The 19,544-nt window shown below is 49.4% G+C and overlaps 1 protein-coding gene across 3 annotated transcripts in view; it reads left to right on the top strand.

Annotated features, from left to right (window-relative positions):
* The window catches only part of dtx1 (deltex 1, E3 ubiquitin ligase), a 32,427-nt gene extending 14,698 nt beyond the window's left edge, over nt 1-17,729 (top strand). For all 3 annotated transcript variants that reach the window (XM_047048095.1, XM_047048092.1, XM_047048094.1), the window contains 8 exons: nt 2,183-2,927; nt 9,125-9,186; nt 9,406-9,567; nt 11,123-11,184; nt 11,383-11,541; nt 11,915-12,076; nt 13,005-13,094; nt 13,626-17,729. In XM_047048095.1, the coding sequence (XP_046904051.1) occupies nt 2,183-2,927; nt 9,125-9,186; nt 9,406-9,567; nt 11,123-11,184; nt 11,383-11,541; nt 11,915-12,076; nt 13,005-13,094; nt 13,626-13,850 (1,667 nt within the window). In that variant the 3' untranslated portion in view covers nt 13,851-17,729. The remainder of the gene's footprint in view (nt 1-2,182; nt 2,928-9,124; nt 9,187-9,405; nt 9,568-11,122; nt 11,185-11,382; nt 11,542-11,914; nt 12,077-13,004; nt 13,095-13,625) is intronic.
* Nucleotides 17,730-19,544: the final 1,815 nt, after the last annotated feature.

Here is a 19,544-nt window from a genome sequence, read left to right as displayed (position 1 = left end):
GGCGGTGAGCACCTGACATGGTGATACATCACACACGCCACCAGTTACCTGAGGGGACTGCGGTCGCGTTGGGCAAGGACAGCTGGAGGATGTCATGTGAGGGGCGAGGCGGTACTTCCCGAGGACGGGAGATGGAGAAAGTGAGACCATATCCAGAGGAACATACGGTCAGACAGGAAGTGAACACTCTTTCCCTCGGTTTTCCTGTTAGGAAGGGCAGGGGAGGTCGCTAGGAGAGTACCAGGAACTCATAGCCCGCTTCCTGGTCCTCCATACACACGGTTGTTCAGTATTAGGGCCTGTGAGGAGGGAAGGTTCATCCCAAGGTGATCGAAAGATACTTCCTGATTCTGGGCCTTTCGTGATTGGTGAACCTGTCGTCGACCTGCTCTGTCGCCTTGACCCCCACATCGACCTCTCCCTGAACTAACACCGGACAGGATGTGATCACTTAGCTGGGACACCGGACAGGATGTGGTCACTTAGCTGGGAATGTGGGTGTTTGAAAGGGCTAGCCTTCTTCTTGAAAGACCATATCCTCTGGTTCTCATCTAACAACGATCTGGGATGGGGGAAGGGGGAAAACACCTTCTAAACGCACGTGTGCCAAAGTAACTAAATCATTCATCAGATTCACTTATGTGCCTAACTGCTTATAGTATATATTTAAGTAGAGTTTGTGCTGTGCCACCAGGGCCGAAGAACAATTAACCAAGCTATTAGCCTCTTAGAGAGAGATACTGTTTATCTTTCTTTATCTTTCTTTTTTACCGTTGTTGGAAACCACAGTGGATTCCAAGATCATAAAACATCACAATTAAATATTTATAGGACTAGTGTTACCTGACAGTTTAAACCGACTGCCGTTGACTGAGCTAGCGCTTTCAAAGAGAGTGTCAATGTGTAACATGCTAAAATGTCCCTCAGGAGGAAACACACAAAAAAACACAAATGTTTCCCTGTGAAGCTCCCAGTTACAGAGTCCCCCTTCTCCTGCATGTCCCAGCTGCGGCTCAGTGACAAGACGTACGGGCAGGACTGACAGGGTGAAGAAGAGACGTAGAAAAGGAACGATGGGGAGGTGTGCAAAAGATGAAGCCGTGAGTGCAGCTAGGCAGGAGAAAGGGTGGCTGAGCTCATCTGGGACAGAGGGAGCCAGAGAGGAAGAGGAAGAGGAGGAGGAACCCTGAGGTGATCTGTGAGGGGGATGACTGACAGAGGAGGTGAGGGAGAAAGGCAGGTTTTCTGGGCAATAAAGCAGGTTCTGTCGCCGTGCGCGCGGGTGTGTGTGCGTTCTTAGCAGCCAGCTCCAAATGAAATTAGCCGCCAAGCCAAGTCCTTTAGCACAGTTTGCAGCAGGAAGTCAAGGTCAGAGCCGCTGATTCTGCTGATGAGTTCTCTCTGCTGGAGGCAGAGGGGGAGTGTGAAGCGGGGCCACATGACTCGGGGCTGCCCCTGCCCCCCCCTCCCACCCCCCCTTCATCCCTCACCACACTCACGTCCTTCCATTATCACCCTGGTGATCCCAGGCAAGGGAATGTGCATTTAGCCGTTAAATTAAATGTGAGGGACAGAGGGAGGGGTGGTCCCCACAGGAGAGCCTGGGTCCACTTAATGGCCATCAGACTGGCTGGCTGGCTGGTTGTTATCTGGCTGGGTGGCTGACTAGTCGGGCAGCTGAATGGCTGACTGCATGGTAAACTGGCTGGCTGGCTGGGGTGAGGTTGAGTGCAGGACGGAGATGGATAGGCTGAGGTGTCCTGATTTCCCATGCGACCACTGTAATGGTGTTATAATGGAGGCAGGAGCAGAGTTCCCATCAACCAGAGGAACCACCCCTCCATCTCCCCCACCTCTCCTTCAATCTCCCTCCCTCCCCTCCCCATCCCCTCCCCTCCCTAGAGACGAGAAAACTAAAGAAGACTGCCTTATCTGCCTTCTGTAACCAGTGCTAGTTCTGTACTGTCCTACTGGCTTCAGATATGAAGTTTTGAGGACAATGACTCATCCTGTCTTGAGATAGGGAAGTCGTGACGGTTACTCAATCTCATTAACTTGATATGACTTGACGGAATGAAATAAAAGCGGTTTATAATCTTGGGAGTTTTGATGAACCATCTGTGACCGATGTTGAATTCCTTGCCCTCTGATCCCCCTTGCCCCCCCCCCCCCCCCTCCTCAGGCACCATGCGCCCGGTCCACAGGAACTTCTACGAGCCGTCGTCGGCGCCGGGGAAGGGCGTGGTGTGGGAGTGGGAGAACGACAGCGGCTCCTGGACGGCGTACGACATGGAGATCTGCGTGACGATCCAGAACGCATACGAGAAGCAGCACCCGTGGCTGGACCTCAGCTCGCTGGGGTTCTGCTACCTCGTCGACTTCAACTGCATGGCTCAGACCAACCGGCAGAGCCAGCGCAAACGCCGGCTACGCCGCCGCATGGACCTGGCCTACCCCCTCATCATGGGCTCCATCCCCAAGTCCCAGTCGTGGCCGGTCGGCGCCAGCTCCGGACAGCCCTGCTCCTGCCAGCAGTGCATCCTGGTCAACAGCACGCGGGCCGCCTCCAACGCCATCCTGGCGTCCCAGCGCCGCAAGCTGTACGGGGGGGCGCCGGGGGTGCCGGGGGCCGCGGCGGGGACACTCACCGTGGTGCGGCAGAGCAACACCTTCGCGGGGACGTCCCTCTGGGCCCCGTCGTCCGGGGCGGGGAGCAACAACAACAACATCAGCGTGGGAGGAGGCCACGCCAAGCCTGAGCAGGTGCCGTCGCCCGTGTCCAGCGCCAACTTCCCTTGCTCCCCCGCGCTGCCCTCCCTTCCGCATGCCCACGCCCACGCCCACACCATCAACGGACAGAACAACCTGAACAGACCGGGCACTCAGCGCATTTCCATGGGCTCAGCCAGAGGAGCTATCCCGCCTGGGTAATTATGCCGTTTAGCTTAATGATGCCGTTTTTCTTTGATTTCAGGGACCCAGTACGTATAAAGAAAATACAACGAACAACACGGGCGTCATGTGTCGCAGCTTTGTAGCGTTTGTGTTTCAGTGGTTGCAGCGTAAAAAAAGGGAACCAGATTGAGGCAACAAAGAAAGACTATTGGGAGCAGGGTATTGTCTGGGATCCAACCTTGCCTCACTGTGCATCAGCTTGCATATTGCATATATGTCTGCTGCATTGTGTTCCATCACAGATCTCTCTCGTCTGTCTCTCTCTCTCTCAGTTTTTTCTTTCTTCTCTCGCTCTTTCACTCTCTCCATTCTCTTCTCTCTTCAGCTCATTCTCTCCCTTTCTATTCTCTTCTCTCTCTCTATTCTCTCTCTATCTCTCTACTCCTCTCTCTCTCTCTCTCTGTTCGGTGTGTCTGCTGATTTACAGCCCCTCTTGTTAACAGGGTGATCAATGACTCTGCAGAGGGAGGCCGCTGGCTCCTGGCTGCCCTGCTGCTCCGGAAGGCTCTCTGCCTGCCCTGCGACGAGGAGCTGTGCTCCATATCTGAGTCTCATACCTCGGCTGGCCTGGATAAGAAGCTTACGTTCAGGCTCCGGATAGTGGGCTTCCCTGCATGGGGCTTTTTACTGTACTTTCATCAAATTCATTAGCGTTGGGTTAGTAATCCCCGACTGTGGGAGAGATGTGATTGGTCGTTCTATCGCGACAGCACTGAGCTGCGGTTCGTTTACGGATTGATGGGTGGGAGTCGTTTCAGGGATATGGCCTGCGAGAGAATTACTCGTGGGTGCGTGAGTGTGTGCGCGCTTGTGTGTGTGTGTGTTTATGTGTAAAGTTGTGCTCTCGTGTAGCTGTGGCAACCCATTTGCCGTGGAGGCAGAGACACACTGGGGAGAGATGAATAATGGATCAAGGAAAAATGGGAGCTTCAGCATAGCGGTCTGAGGAAAAGTAGTGTCTAGAGCAGTAACCGACACCTCGGTCCCTATCCTGCTTTCTTTACCAAAATAAACCCTCTGGTGATCTGATTTGATTCCATTTCCCTCTCTCTGCTCATGGGGAGAGACACAGTTATGTTTGAATAATACTGGGGAGCGCTGAGGCATGCGCCTATCCTGGCCTACTTCTGTTGGACTGTAAGGGAACGCAGGGCACCTCGTAGCATTGGACTGTTCCAATCACTGGATAGATGGCAGCCGGATATTGCTCTGGGTATACCTGATTGTGTGAAATAGCCCGGTGTGTGCGTGTGATTGTGTTTGTGTGTGTGTGTGTGTGTGTGTGAGAAAGAGAGCGAGAAACAGAGAGGAACCATGACAGAGAAAGTGAGAAGAGGTCGACCTGAGAGGAAAGGCGGGGATTTCTACGTGACAAAACCCTGCGGTACGAGGGTTGGAGCGGCCCCGTCTCACCGTGTTGGGCGGGCGGGGAGGCACGTGAGAGAAACAGAGAGAGAGAGATAAAGACTGAGAGAACAGAGGAGAGGGGTTGAAATGCAGAGTGGTTCCCAGGCGAGAGGCTGTGTACACAGGATGTGTGGTTAACTTAAGAAGGACACGCAAGCCAATGAACACAGTGCCACAGACCAAATACGTGTACACCCTCACACGACACATTCCCACGAGCACATTGCAGACAGATAACAACAGAACCCACGCAAAATGAAAAACATTTCCAGCGAATTTGCCTGTCACACCTACAACCCGATAGTGTTGATTACATACACAATAAACACCTCACAAACAATATTTATCTTCGAAAGCTTTGAAACGAGCACATCTCAGTAAATATGAACAAAATTACTATAAGGGTAAGTACACATACAGTCAACAATGTGACCTGCCTTAACCAGTAATGAGACAGGCAGTAGGGTTACCTTGTTTTTCTCAGAGTGGCTGGATAAGGCTTGCTAGGTCTCAGTTCCCACCTACACACCCCTTGTTACCTCCCGCCCCAACGTGGTTATCACAGGATGTGGTCCGTGGTGGAGTTCTGGATTCACACTAGCAGCCCTCTGGTAGTGAGGTCTGTGACTAACGCTTCGTCGTCCGAGCATTACAACATAGCACCACCTGCTGGTGGGAGTTTACAAAACATCCTGCTGTCGTTTTGCTTTAGCCACACACTGTAGGGGGCATAATCAACAAATCTTTCTTGATTTACTACTGCTTTTTAAATCAAGTTAAAATGTAGTTTTTTTAATTCATGTATTAATTATTAGTACTATTTGCAAACCACATCGCATGTGCATGAAGCCCGTCGGTTCCCTGTGAGTGTTTAATGTTGAAAGCTGTGGCTGCAGTTGGTCTGAACTGCCAGTTGGTCTGAACTGCCAGTTGGTCTGAACTGCAGTTGGATGTTCAAGGACAAAGAGGCAGCTGTCAAGTGGGGTTTTTTGGTCATTTTTCACTTCAGGCCGAACCACTTCCTCCTTCTCCACTACCTCCATACACTTCCTTGTTCGAGAACACAGAGACTCTGACAGAATCCCAACGCAGACAGGAAACGCTTGTTATTTTCTCTCTGCATAACCAACGGAAGATGGAATCAGAGGAGGAAGACGATGAGGGGTAAGAAAGATCATTTCTACTGTACTTATGAGGAGGATGAAGAGGATGTGGGTGCTGGGCTAAGCCCAAAGCCCCCAGCCCCTCAGCACAGCCACTGTTTACATGCGCGTATCTCCTTGTGTTAACCTTCCTACTGTCCTGGGGGTCTTAAATATACAAAAGCATATTCGAATCTAAGAAAATAATATGAAACATTGATCGTACCACATGGCCTCCGACGTAGCTTCCTACAATGACCCCAAGAATGGACATTTGGGGAATACGAAAGGCCTGTTGTCTTATACCGAGACAGGCTATCGCTCTGAGATCCATCCCTATCAAGGTCAAGGGTGAGATTATACTGAGTTCTGCTCTTTGTCTTTATTCATATAAATGTGTACGTTCATTTCGATGTGGAAAAGAACAATAACTCATAGATTTTGAAATCCGTCTTGAAATCAACTTGGTTGAAAAAAAGAAAAACATATCTATTGGTTTCAAGGTCATTGTTACCCAAAGGTAACAGCTGTCAGTATTCCTTAAAACAACAAGGGTCGAGATTATTAAAGATGCAAGCCTGTCCTTGTACTCGAGGGCTATCTTGTGAGAGAAGGGGAAATAGGGATTATGAATCTGGTATGGACTACAGCTTCAGTCCGCTCTGCCTTCCAATAGAATTAAAGAGAGAAAACTGAATAAATCATGAGCTAAGCCTGGGGCAGGGCCTAGTTCTGGGTCTCTCCCCCGCATAAATTAAGCACTTTTTTAGTTTTCTATATCTGCTCCTCTTTTTCTCAATTTCAGTCTCTCTCTCTCTCTCTCTCTCTCTGCCTCTCTCTCTCTCTCTCTCTCTCTCTCTGCATCCCCCTCTCTCTCTGCATCCCCTCTCTCTCTGCATCCCCCTCTATCTCTCTCTCTCTTTCTCTTTAGATCTCCTCCTGTCTTTATGGTGCATGATAAACAGATGAGGAGATATTAGACCTCCGTCAGCACATCTCTAACTGGGGCCTAATTTGGTTTCTGTATCTGGAGAGAATAACGTAGCTCTCAGCCTGATTAAGTCTTTCTCCAGTCAGGCCTGAGAGGCAGTCAGGGCGAGAGAGAGACAGACAGAGACAGAGACAGAGACAGAGAGAGAGAGAGAGAGAGAGAGAGAGAGAGAGAGAGAGAGAGAGAGAGAGGAGAGAGAGAGAGAGAGAGAGAGAGAGAGAGGAGAGAGAGAGAGAGAGAGAGAGAGAGAGAGAGAGAGAGAGAGAGAGAGAGAGAGAGAAAAGGCAGGGGACAGGGAGAAGAGAGGAGACAGGACAGAGAAAAAGGAAAGTGATAAGGTTTGACAGAGCGACAGAGATGATGAGGTCATCTGGGTCCATACTGGCTCATTGAATTAGCTTGAACCACCTCCGTTCCACTATCGCACCTCTCACACACCGCATTGTAATCGGCGCGGTTACACCCTCCAATACGTTCTTACTGAAACCTATTCCAAGTGCATTTTCACCCCCAACACGTACAGTACAGGACACGACTTGGAGATAATGTGTCGGATAGAGAGTGAGACGTCTGCTTGATGTTACTCAGTGATAGTCTTAATAAGCCAGTCTGCAGCCAGAGGGCGATTGTGTGTGCGTGTGCATGTGCGTGTGTGTGTGTGTGGCAGAGATGTGGGTCAGAGATTGTGCGCTGCGTCCTGATGCGTGTGCCCCAGCCGATAGCACAGCTGCAGGAAGGCTGGGGTCAGGCCCTAGAGACCGCCACATCTCTGAACCAGGTCAACAATAAAGAGCTTAGCAGAGCACCGGGAAGAAGAGGCACGACAGGCCCTCTGGCTGTAATACTGTGGAGAAACACGTGCGTTGACGGGTACTCTTTTTTTGGAGAGGGGAGGAGGGTGGGGTTGTGATGTGGTAATAAATGAGGCCCTTTTATGGTTGTGTGATTCTCGTGTGCACCAGGAACTAATATGGTGCGATGCGCTCTGGAGGCTCTTTGTAGAATGGGAATGACAAAGTAAGCAGCTCATGAATAGCAATGAGGGGTGAATTTCCGAGCAAATCTCTGAGATGTTACACGTTCGCAGTCACGGTGGCCACGGTTGGATTTATGGCGTGGCATGCGTAAACTGTATGTGTGTTGTTTTTCCTGATGGGAACTGCTAGTTGAAACCCGCACAGCCGCCATGAAAGGCCTGAATTATACATGTTTCAATAGGGAGGCGCTAATCTCACTAGCGGCATGTAGACCGTGATTTGACTTGAGATAAAAGCATGTTTGAATAAAAGGAGAAATCCTCCAAGTGGAAGACACTTCATTTGTTTTCTTTGATTGAACACTTGCTTGTCTGCCTGAGCTGATGAGCCGCGCTGATACGTTTCCGTTGAGTCAATTATATTCTTCCGAGATCGGGACTTCACTCCGCAGTGACAAAGCATGTCCCTGTCCCCTCGTGACCTGTATCGACCGCACGAGCGCCCAGAGTGCCCCTCCGCTTGCCTCTCCCTGGCCACCGTGAAGCTCTCTCTCCCTCCTATCTCCCCAATCCCCCCACACCGACCGCGTAGTCGCCTCTTCCCGTGAGAGGGGAGATAAGGCGGATCAGACCGGCAGCGCTCGCGTCGCCATGCTGCGCGTGCGGAGCGCCGCTGGCACGGCAACAAAGGGCTTTGCCTTTATCAAAGCAGTCTCTCGTGGGGGGGATTTGTGAGGGAGCTGAGAAGCTACTGGTCTGAGGCACTGCCTGGTCACTGAGAACAAGGGGCATGGCGCTGATTAAAGTGGAGCACACACACACACCCACTCTCACATACACACACACACATTTTATTATGTGTGTTTTTTTATTGGCTGCCCATGCAATGTTATTTAATGTCTGTGTGTCTGCCTGCCTGCCTGCCTGCCTGCCTGCCTGTCTGCCTGCCTGCCTGCCTGCCTGCCTGCCTGCCTGCCTGCCTGCCTGTCTGTCTGTCTGTCTGTCTGTCTGTCTGTCTGTCTGCCTGTCTGCCTGTCTGTCTGTCCGCACGTGGGTATTGTTGCAGTATCTGCAGAAGTGTAGCCTGCAGCCTCCCATCCCTAACCCTGGCTCCCCTGACAGTTGACCTTCCTCTGCAGCCCTGCAGGCCACGTGGGGGGGGGAGGGAGGGAGGGAGGGAAGGAAGGAGGGGGGGTCTGAGGTTCGTTCTTTGAAAAGGGACCAACACACACTCACCATAATGACCTGTGTGAAGGGTGCAAATGCAGCTCTCTCACTCTCTCTCTCTCTGGTTTCCTGTTGTTGTAGAGGTCTTTGAGTGTAAACACGTCAAGTCTCTTTGTCCTCTGTGTGGAGTGTGTTCATGCCTGCTCTCAAAGTGTCATTCTAAATCAAGCCCAGCTGAAGCGGTTTGTCCACGAGTCGAGCTGTCTCATCTCATCCCTGCTTGTCAGTGTGCGCGCGTGCGTGCGCGTGCGTGCGTGAGAGTCACGTGACCACGCACATGGCTGTCTTTTGTCTTCTGATGACATTCTACCGTGTATTGTTCTTCTGCTTGCTGTCAGACGTGGGAGAATGTTGTTGCTGTATCATTTGACTTGATGGGAATTGTGCTGGTATGACACTGAACTCCTCATCTTGTCTTCTCCTCAGGGTTCCTGCTCTCCCTGTGAAGAACCTGACGGGCTCTGGACCTGTTCACCCTGCACTAGCTGGTCAGTGTAGCTGCAGGACATGACCATGCCTCCCCACAGCACTGGACACATCAAACCCATTGCAATTGATCATTGCAGTGACTAAACTAGTCTAATATATCAATTAACATCAATTGTCCAAGACTAACAGAAACGACATTGCCAGAGTCTCCTCATCAATATTGATTATTTTTCATCCTCAATTCCTGTTTTCCTTCCTTGTGTGTGTGTGTGTTCCAGGCATGACCGGTATCCTGATGTGTGCGGCAGGGCTTCCCGTGTGCCTAACCAGGGCTCCTAAACCCATCCTGCACCCACCGCCCATCAACAAGAGCGACATGAAGCCTGTACCAGGGGTGAACGGCATCTGCCGCAAGACCAAGAAGAAACACCTGCGGAGAGGTAAGGAGGGCTGGAGGGATGAGGGAGGGACGGAGGGAGGGAGGGAGGGAGGGAGGAGAGGAAAAGACGACGGTGTAGATGAAGGGAGGAGAGGAAAGGATGATGGTTTAGACGGAGGGAGGAGAGGAAAGGATGATGGTTTAGACGGAGGGAGGAGAGGAAAGGATGATGGTTTAGATGGAGGGAGGAGAAGAGGAGAAACAGGAATGGAGAAGGCATGTGTCTGTAAAATGTGACAGGGTGACTCTACATATTCAGTCAAGTCAACGTATGGATGGGTTCAACGTTGAGATGAAGCCAGGCGATCCGAAACCACCGTGCCCAGGAGAGAACAGGCAGCCCAAGCCCTGCTGATGCCGGAGCGTCTGACTGGAGCTGTGAGGCTGGAGCAGAAATAGCAGCTGGTCAATGGATACCATGGAAACCATAGTGGGCCTAAGGGGAGTTTAGGCTGTCATTGATCAGAGAAGCTTTCTCCAGGCTAGTCCAGCCAGTCACCCTGCCCCCCCCCCCCCCCCCTCCGCCTCTCGGCATGGAGACCCAGACCCAGACCCAGACAAGAGAGCTGGGACAGGAGAGATTGATAGATGGTTAATGTGTTTTCAATGACACAGCAGCCTGTCAAAAAAAGGGGAAGAGAGGGAGAGGAGATGGAGAGAAAGTGAGGATGGGGTGATGGAAGGAGGAGAGACCTGGGGTAATTCTTTTCCTTCCTGCTCTTCCTAAACAGTCCAGAGGAGCCTTTGATCCAGCTAATGAAGCCATCAAAGGGCAACAGCGGAGAATGCATAATTCAGTCCTCCTCTCTACTTGTCTATTCTTTCTGTCTCTCCGGCCTCCCTCATCAAATCATCCTCTCTTCCTCCCAGTCTCTCTCTCTCTCACTTCTTTTCTTTCTCTCTTCAGTGTCTTGTTATCTTTCTCTCCCTCCCTCCCCATCTCTCTCTATCTGTCTCCCCCCCTCTCTCTCTCTCTCTCCCTTGCGCTTCCTCAAATGAACAAACAACAGGTGCCGGGTGGGGGGGCTGTGTGTGAGCATATTAGGGCTGTAAGCTGTGGGCGCTCTGGGCTCTCTCTGGCCCTCTGCTCCTACAGAGGGATTAGCACCATGTGCAGGGCTGGATCGTGTCGTCTGTGCGTCCGTCTGAAGGTGACCCTCCTCCTCAGCGTCGCGCGCCACACTCACACCCACTCTTGGGGACTCTGGTCTCATCAGTCTCAAGGAGCACCGCAGTCACAGCTGACTCCAGAGCCAGAGGTTGTGATTATCTCTACTGAGGTGCACCACATTGGGATGCATCTGTAGATGGGGATATTGTACTGGAGTGCTGCCCTTTTCTCCCTATTTTTGTATATTGCGTAAGAACCGTGCGCATACATTAACTGTTTCCCCGTCTCCTCATGAATATTACTGGTGTGCGTGTGCATGTGTGTGTGCGTGTGTGTGTGCGTGTGTCTATGTGTGTGTGCGTGTGTGTGTGCGCATATGTGTGTGAGTGTGTGTGTGTGTTTCGTTTGATCCCCCTCTCTTCAACGTCGTGTTTTTGATTCCAAGGAAAAAACCCTGAGGAGGTGGTGCGGAGATACACGGAGAAGATAAAAGTAGTCCCAGATGAGGTACGAAAAAAGGGTGCACAGTCACACACACACATACACACACACACACACACACAGGCACACACGGTCTGCTTGCGGTGGGAACCAGAATAATATAACAAGGAATCATGTACTCGTATGTATGCTTCCCCCTCCCCCCCCTCCCCCCCTCCCCCCCTCCCCCCTCCCCCCCCTCCCCACCCACCACACCTCCCCTAGGACTGTACCATCTGCATGGAGAGGCTGGTGATGTCATCGGGCTATGAGGGGGTCCTGCAGCACAAAGGCATCAAGCCAGAGCTGGTGGGCAAGCTTGGCAAGTGTGGCCACATGTACCATCTGCTGTGCCTGGTGGCCATGTACAACAATGGCAATAAGGTGAGACCGGGCGTGCATGCCAGAGCTTGTTATAGAGCCGTGATATGATAGCAGCTTGTTAGATCGGAACTATACATCCCATTCATCCAGAATATCTGATGGGATTGGGACGGGATTATGCAAGATTAGTTGCAGAATGAATTCCTTGCTAGGAGGGTCCTAATTTTGTTTGTAGTTCATCATTCATCATGAAAAGGATTTTGTCATGAGTTCATTTAAGATTAGTAAAGTGACTTTTGTTGTACAGATATTAACTATAAATAGTCTTAGAGTGCGCACATGGACCCAGAACATGAGCCACTTACCCGAATAGCAACCGATAAAAACCTCCAGAGAGCTCTTCTAAACTGATGTTCCGTGTGCGTCCACTCAGGACGGCAGCCTGCAGTGCCCCACGTGTAAGGCCATCTACGGGGAGAAGACGGGCACCCAGCCCCCTGGGAAGATGGAGTACCACGTCATCCCCCACTGCCTGCCCGGCTACCCAGAGGCTAAGACCATCCGCATCGTCTACGACATTCCTGCAGGCATCCAGGTCCGCGCCGCCCCGCTTCACAGCCCCCATGAGCGTCGCTTCCCCGGCCCGCTAGCTCTGACCCCCCCCCCCCCCCCGCCGGGTCAGACACGTCCACCTGCCACGCACTGGCTGGAGAGAGTTGTTGATGATGAGGGCTTTGTGTTGCCCAGGCCCCTGGAGGGCTCTAAAACAGCGCTGCGGGCTGCACACTCAGAACCAGAGAACGTTTGAGCTCCTTGCAGGGGGAGGGGGTGGGTGTCAGAGGAGAGGAGAGGGGGAGGGCTGGGCAGGCAGGCAGGCAGGCAGGCAGGACGGCGGGGGCAGGAGGCGGGGGCAGGAGAGGGGGGAGGAGACAGGAGAGGGCTGCATATTTCATCTTGACTGCAGAGCTGAGCTTTCATAGAGTCAATAAACTGACCTTTACACCAGAGGAACAGAGCAGGTCTCCCTGGGGAGAAAAGCTGGCTCTGTCTGTCCACTCCATGCTGCAGCACAGCATGTCATAGAGCAGTCAGTGGGTCCTAGCCCGGATTAGCTCTCTCTCTCTCTCTCTCTCTCTCTCTCTTTCTCTCTCTCTCTCTCTCTCTCTCTCTCTCTCTCTCTCTCTCTCTCTCTCTCTCTCTCTCTCTATTCCTCCCTTTTTCTCTCTCTCCCTTCCTCTTTCCCTTGTTCTCTCAGCTTAGAAAAGTGAATATAGCTAACTGATATAGCTACGGACACTTTCAGGTTCTGTTTCTCGTTTTGATAAAATAGATGAACGAATGCTGAGCGGTGAAGCACTAAACCTCCAAATAAATACGAGACAGAGCGAACGTCACAGTCCAGAACAATCATACTGGTCCGTAGGGAACTGTTGACGTTTGAGTGCTCCCCTCCCGACCATCGAACTGAAACAGAAAGAGAAGCGTTGTGACTGTTTTTTGGTTTGTGTGCCATTCTTCCTCAGACCACAGAGCACCCCAGCCCAGGGAAGAAGTTCAGTGCCCGAGGTTTTCCACGCCACTGCTACCTTCCCGACAACGACAAAGGCCGGAGGGTAAGGTCGATGTGGGCCGCTTTGACTAGGATACACTAGTCTGATTAGACAAGAACATATTAATCCAGAACATATTTTGTGAGGAATTCCCACTCAATCGATCCAAACACGAACGGTTTGACGAATGGTTTCGATCGTGTTTACTTTTGGACCTGTTTGGTCGAAGTTTCCGTGAAATAAAGTGTTGAATCCCAAAACGTTCTTCTGAAATGTCTGCGTGTGAAATGTAGACAAACTTGGAAGTATCGAACATGAGAGGTAACAGGGATTATGACTAACCGCTATCACTCTCCCCTCCTCCCTCCCCCTCCCCCTCCTCCTTCCCCCCTCCCTCTCATTCTCCCCTCCTCCCTCCCCCCTCTTCCTCCCTCTCCCTCTCTCCCCCCCTCCCCCCTCTCCCTCTCACTCTCCCCTCCTCCTTCCCCTCTCCCTCCCTCCCCCCTCCCTCCCACTCTCCCTCCCTCTCCCTCCCCTTCTCCCTCCCTCCTCCCCACCCCCCTCTCCCTCCTTCCCCCCCCCTCCCCCCCCCAGGTCCTGAAGCTCCTGATCAGAGCGTGGGACCGCCGCCTCATCTTCACCATCGGCACGTCCAGCACCACGGGGGAACAGGACACGGTGGTGTGGAACGAGATCCACCACAAGACCGAGTTTGGCTCCAACCTGACAGGCCACGGCTACCCCGACCCCAAGTACCTGGACAACGTGCTGACGGAGCTCTCCGCCCAGGGCGTGGGAGAGGACAACCTGAAGGACTGAGGGGCGGCGTGGGGAGAGTCGCCCCCGAGGAGCATCCATAACCCCCTTCTCCCTCCCAGCGAGGGGCTGGCCGTCTGCATGAAGGGTCGTCATCCAACAGGGAACGGTCTCTAACTCCCAAACACCCAAACCAAACAGATGTGTTGGCATACGACCAAAAGATAAACAGCCAGTGACACGGTTGTGATCATTGTCATGGTTCAGTAATACTGTTTTTGCATATACCCAAATATGGTAACACTTGGTCAGCTGCTGTCTCTTTGTCCATGCCTTGAGGATTTTTATGATTGCCAGATTGATCTGATAGGATAAAGGAAATTGTTTAAAAAAAAATTGATTTAATTGAAATGTGTTGAGATGGAATTTGATGAGGAGCGTAGGCCAATGAAGGAGATGTATTTGAGAATGCTTTTTGAAATATTTGACAGTCACATGTTTTGGAGTGACATGTTGACCTAAATGTTGGATTTGAATGTTGACAGCGTATCTGTCATTTTTAAGACAGTTGGTTTGGGCTCCTGAAACCTTATCTAAGTTTAGTTTATGGAATGTTCATCTAAAAGATTAGGAAATGGTGTTGTCTTTTGTGGTTGGTCATTGTTTAGAAAACTTCAGGAAATTGTCAATATGCAGAATGTATTTACATTTTAAATAGTTGGCTTTTGCCGAGTTTAGATTCTCAAATTCACACCAATCCAAACCAGGTCTTTGTTGTGGTTGTTCAAGGATTTGGTTGTATTTTCCTTTTTTTAAAGGAGAGGCCTTTTGGTTTATGATTTAATACATCTTAACATGCTGTACTTCAAAGGCCACCCTGAGGAGCGAACGGCCACCTCCGATTGGCTCTCCCCAAAGCAAGCAGACAGCTGGCGTTCCGCCAGGCTGTCAAACCAAGGCTTCAACTGCATGATCCTGACTGAGAAATACAGATGAGATATGGTGGCTCGCCGTGAACGTTTATTTTCATGTGGTACCTTGAAAAGTATCGTTCAAAGCCGGGCGTGAAATAGGTTAAGCAAGCGTCTCACCAGCCAGTCAGATGCTTGTTAAAAACTTGGGGAGAATGTTAACGCTGAGGCAAGCAGACAGGACTCGTAACACGGCAAGGTGAAACACATTTGTTTTGTTGACACACTGATGATGCTGACCTCTCGGAAGAAAGCCTGCCTTATTAGCCTCCCTGTGGAGGAGGCTGGGACGCTGGCATGATCCATCACACTCCCTACACGTGTGTGAGTGTGTGTGTGTGTGCCCCCACTGTAGCGTGAATAAGCTCTGCCTTAGTCCTTGAGCGGAGAAACCAAACATGTTTCTCAGTTGAGCATCCACGGTCCTCCTTTGAGAGCGAGTGTCTCCTAAGAGATCCATGATGGACAGACTTGCCCTCGCGGACAGTCCTTTGATCCAGGATCCCTGGGCAGGCCGCTAGGTGTGATTCTGAGGTATAAGCCCTCGCCCAGTGCCCCCTACGTTCCCCCTCAGCCAATCAGCAGTTTGCTGGCCTGAGAGAGCTGGGTTTGTTGTCGACAAAGTACAGGATGCGGATGATGTTGCTCTGGGAACAGTGGCTCCTTTCTGCTCTCTCCTCCGACAGGATCCGATCAGACCAGAGGCTCGTTAGTTTACCCGTTTTCGATGGTCCTGGTTGGACGGTATATCTTACGACGTTGCTTGTCCTGTGTCGTGTGCAGTTTGTGATGCAGCTTAATTCTCTTCTCTGGATATTGTACATTTTCGTGGGCGAAGGTGTTGCTGGTAATCCTGAAGGGGTTGGTGTTGAGGTTTGTTGAACAGATGCCCACCTCTGTGGGATCGATCTTTCGGATGCTTTTGAAAACTTTGGACTGAATCCTGGTCTTCCGTAGCACTTTGAGGCAGCAGTTTTCTTTAATCAATCCTTTCATTTTAGGAAGATGTCTTTAATTGTATTGGCTACAATATCTGCAGTTTTTTATGTTGATGTTTATAAACTGTCTTGTATCGCTTTAAAATATACTATATACACATTTGCAGATGTGAGAAACCTTTAAATTTAAGCTCATTTTGAGTCATATGGTGTAAGTTTAATTTATTTTTATACTCTTCTATATAAGGAAAATATAAACACTCTCTACTTGCCCACATATCTATAAACACAGGCACATGATAAACATGAAATACATCAAATCTGGCAAAGAAACATTTGCCAGGATGTCAGGGACTGTTGAAATACGTATGACATGTTATGAAGGTCTTATATTACCAGTAGTCTTATTGTTGCAGATGTTGTTACCTTGATGTAGAACTTGTGTAGTTGACCCCCTGAAAGGGATTCCAGTAAGTACAGTGAGTGTCTCTTTTTCATTGGCTGGGGGGGCATTTAACAGCATGATGTTGGCCAAACCCTAGGTGGAGATCCTGTGAACCTGAAGGGGGAAACCACCCAGTCGTTTCTGTCCTATTCTAAGCTTGTGAGAGTCAAACAAAGGTCATTCAGCCTGCTCCATTTGAATGTTTACTTTCTATTTTCGAGCTTTTTGTCGTCGCTCTCTTGAATGGGAATTTAGGAAAGAAATGCTTCCAGTCTTTATCAGGGATATTTTCTCCATTTTAAGTGAGGCATATTGAATTGTACAAATACAGCTTGCTTGATCAATCTTTTTTCCCCCCTATTTGTCTTACGTATTCAAAATGTTGTGTGTCAGTGATAGGAATAGAATACTACAGGATGCAAAACATCTTGGCTTTTCAGGTGTGTACTTTCAGGAGAGTTTCAGAAGGACACAAGGGGTTGGTGTCTGTTTTTTGGAGAGAACAAAAAAAGGACTGGAGTTTATGCAATTATATATCAGAGTAAACTAATAGATACTTGTGTGTAGCAAGAAAGGTCCGTTGGGGATGGGAGTGTTGGTGTGTGGTTTTGTGTGAGGTGTCTACCTCACAGTTATGACCAAGGGGAAACACAAATCCATTGGCTTTATCTACAGAAGACATATTTTGGGTGTCTATTCTGTTTGGGTTCGACCAAACATTCACATAACATTGATATATTATGATAATCAAGAATACAATACTTTCCATATTTTACACACTGTATTTTTTTAAGCTGAGGGACACGAGGTGACTTGTAAAGTTGCAAGGTGTCTTTTCCCGGTCAAAACAAACTTAACAGTAATGCGTTTAAGCTACATCACATATTAAACTAATTTGTCTACTCTGCTCCAACATTTTCTGTGTTTATGTTTAGTTTGAGGATGCGTTTGTGTCTCAATGGGACCATTTGTCTACTTTGCAGAAACGACTGCTTGAGAGATTTAGACTTTCATTCACTAACGACACGATAACATCTTCAATGAAGTGCATATTTAGCAAGATGTCGAACCGTGCTGTAAACAAGATTGCTGACGATACAAAATGCAAAACGCGGTGTGTGGCTATGTTATGGAGTCAATAGGAATGGCATCCAGGTGTTTCCTGGTTTTACTGTCACTGTGGACATGTTTTCACTCCTGATGGAGAGAAGTTGGATTAGAGGGATGAGAGTGAGACAGCGCTTGGCTGCTTTTCCATCTCCTCAAGTTTCGTTCTTTGAATACATGCTATCTTTTACATTTTAACTGCCATTCTTTCCACTGGCAAACGTGTCAAGTCATGTGGCCATTTTAAACTTCCATTTTCTCTTCATAAGCATACATATTGCTCTTTTAAAAAATGTTTCACAAAGAGAAATGGAGGCAAACAGATTATAAACTAAAGGAAATTATATGGAGAGATATTGTTAAAACTATAAAGGGCTTCTTAATCTATCAGTCTTTATTGAATTGTGATGACCTTGTTGCATGTTTGTGTGTTTCCTGTGAACAATAAATGTACCCTTAACTGGGTGTCTGTTTGACCTTGTATCTCTTCCTCCTCTCCTTTCTTACTTTGCCCACGATACCCCCCAGCTCCTCCAGCCCTCCTTATCCTGCACCATCCTCGCACCCCGAGTCTCATTTGGTGGATATAAACGAGCTTTGCAGGCGCTGCCGAGAGCGTCCGAAACCGTTTTCACCGGCAGTAAATTTGCTTTATGGTCATTTTCTGTCGTTGGCTGCTGAATGTTGGTGCCGTGTGAGAAGAGATGGGGGGGGGGGTAAGGTCTGCTCGCAGGCACCGCGCTGCATACTAACACCAGGCCTCCAGCCTTCCTTTCCAGGCCCAGAGAGATCGAGGGCCTGTCGTGAGGCGTCTGTCACGGGGGTGCCGCCTCAGACGTGTCTGAACAGCTCTGCCACCCAGACCCCCCCCCCCCACTCCACTCCCCGAGCCAAGCGCTCCTCTCCTCATCGCCCACCTCCGTCGCTAATGACTGCGTTAATGAGGGAGTCTCCGCCGCCCCCGAGGCAGGTGCGTCTCATTAGCATTTTAATAGGTTTAGGAAGGAAAACTGCTGCGAAACACATTTGACTCGTTTTCTTAAATATTCGTCTGATATCAAAGGAACGGACCCGTGCCTCTCAGGGCCGCTCTGAATGGATCATATTTAACATGATTTACCTGGAGTCCTGAGGGAAGTTCAGGTTTGTTCATGGAGCTCAGATTAGTTTTCAGTGGCGAGAGGGACAATCAGAGGAGGCTGGGATGGAATTGGAAGGGCCTATTCTGGAATGTGGCACGACTATAATGAGATCCCCAGTCTTTGAAATCAGTCGTCTGTGACCACACACCGCCAGGGCTTCCATTTCACCTCCAGTCTTTCATGGAGATCGACTTAAATAGGAGGGAATGATCCTCAACTGACTCTCTAACACCAGTTATGGTATCACTTGTCTGGCTGGCTGAGCTGAATAGTTTATCCATCGTCTAATCATGAACACAAAAGCAAAATGACACAGGTGTTTAGAGTTCAATAAGGTTCACAGTAATATAGATTCTGGAACAATCCACTATGAACATACAGTCAGTTTCTGCCAGCAATACAAAATAGAGGCCCATTTTCAAAATAACAGCTTTCTTTCATGAAATAACAAGGTCAGAATCAACAATCAATTTTGCTTCAGATAGTAATTTACCTCTTAGTTCCATCGCCTGCCGGCAGAACGTTGTATTGTTAAGTATTAAACTATGCGATGCACAAAATATCTTTTTTAATTGGTACACATTCCATCGGTGGAAAGCTATGATTCTTGTGATTCTATTTATATAAACCGTTTCAAGATCGAGTCGCAACAGCAGATACAACAGCAGATACAATCAATGTCCTCAAACATGTCAACAAACCGAAAGAAAACAGAGGTGACTCACCCAGTTTCACCGATCCAAACGATCCAATCAAGTCAAATATATAGACCAAAAGGACTCTTGTTGCATCATTCTAAAGTGGTGGCCTTTTGCACTGTAGTCATCCATGTAAACTATGTTCTAACTTAAGTTCAGATGTAAACATCCCTGACGTCTCGGTCTCTAAATGTCCACTGCACTCTGACCTTTGGATTGACACCTCATATGACCCAATAGGAGCTGTTCTGTCCGGTCCATAGCCTTCAACAGCCATCCAGAAGAAGGTCCCCCAACCAACTATAACTTCAGTGTCACCTTTCAAAAGAGAACACAAGCAGTCATGTACTCCAAATTGTTCAAGAACATGCTTTCGATTTACTTTGGGCATGCCTTGTTTATGTAAAGCACCTTGAGCTGCAATTCCTGTATGAAATGTGCTATATAAATAAAGTC

This window comes from Hypomesus transpacificus, chromosome 24 (genome assembly GCF_021917145.1).
Source record: "Hypomesus transpacificus isolate Combined female chromosome 24, fHypTra1, whole genome shotgun sequence".
NCBI classification, from domain to species: domain Eukaryota; kingdom Metazoa; phylum Chordata; class Actinopteri; order Osmeriformes; family Osmeridae; genus Hypomesus; species Hypomesus transpacificus.
Note: the sequence above shows the minus strand (reverse complement) of the source record. Positions and strands in the feature narration are given on the sequence as shown.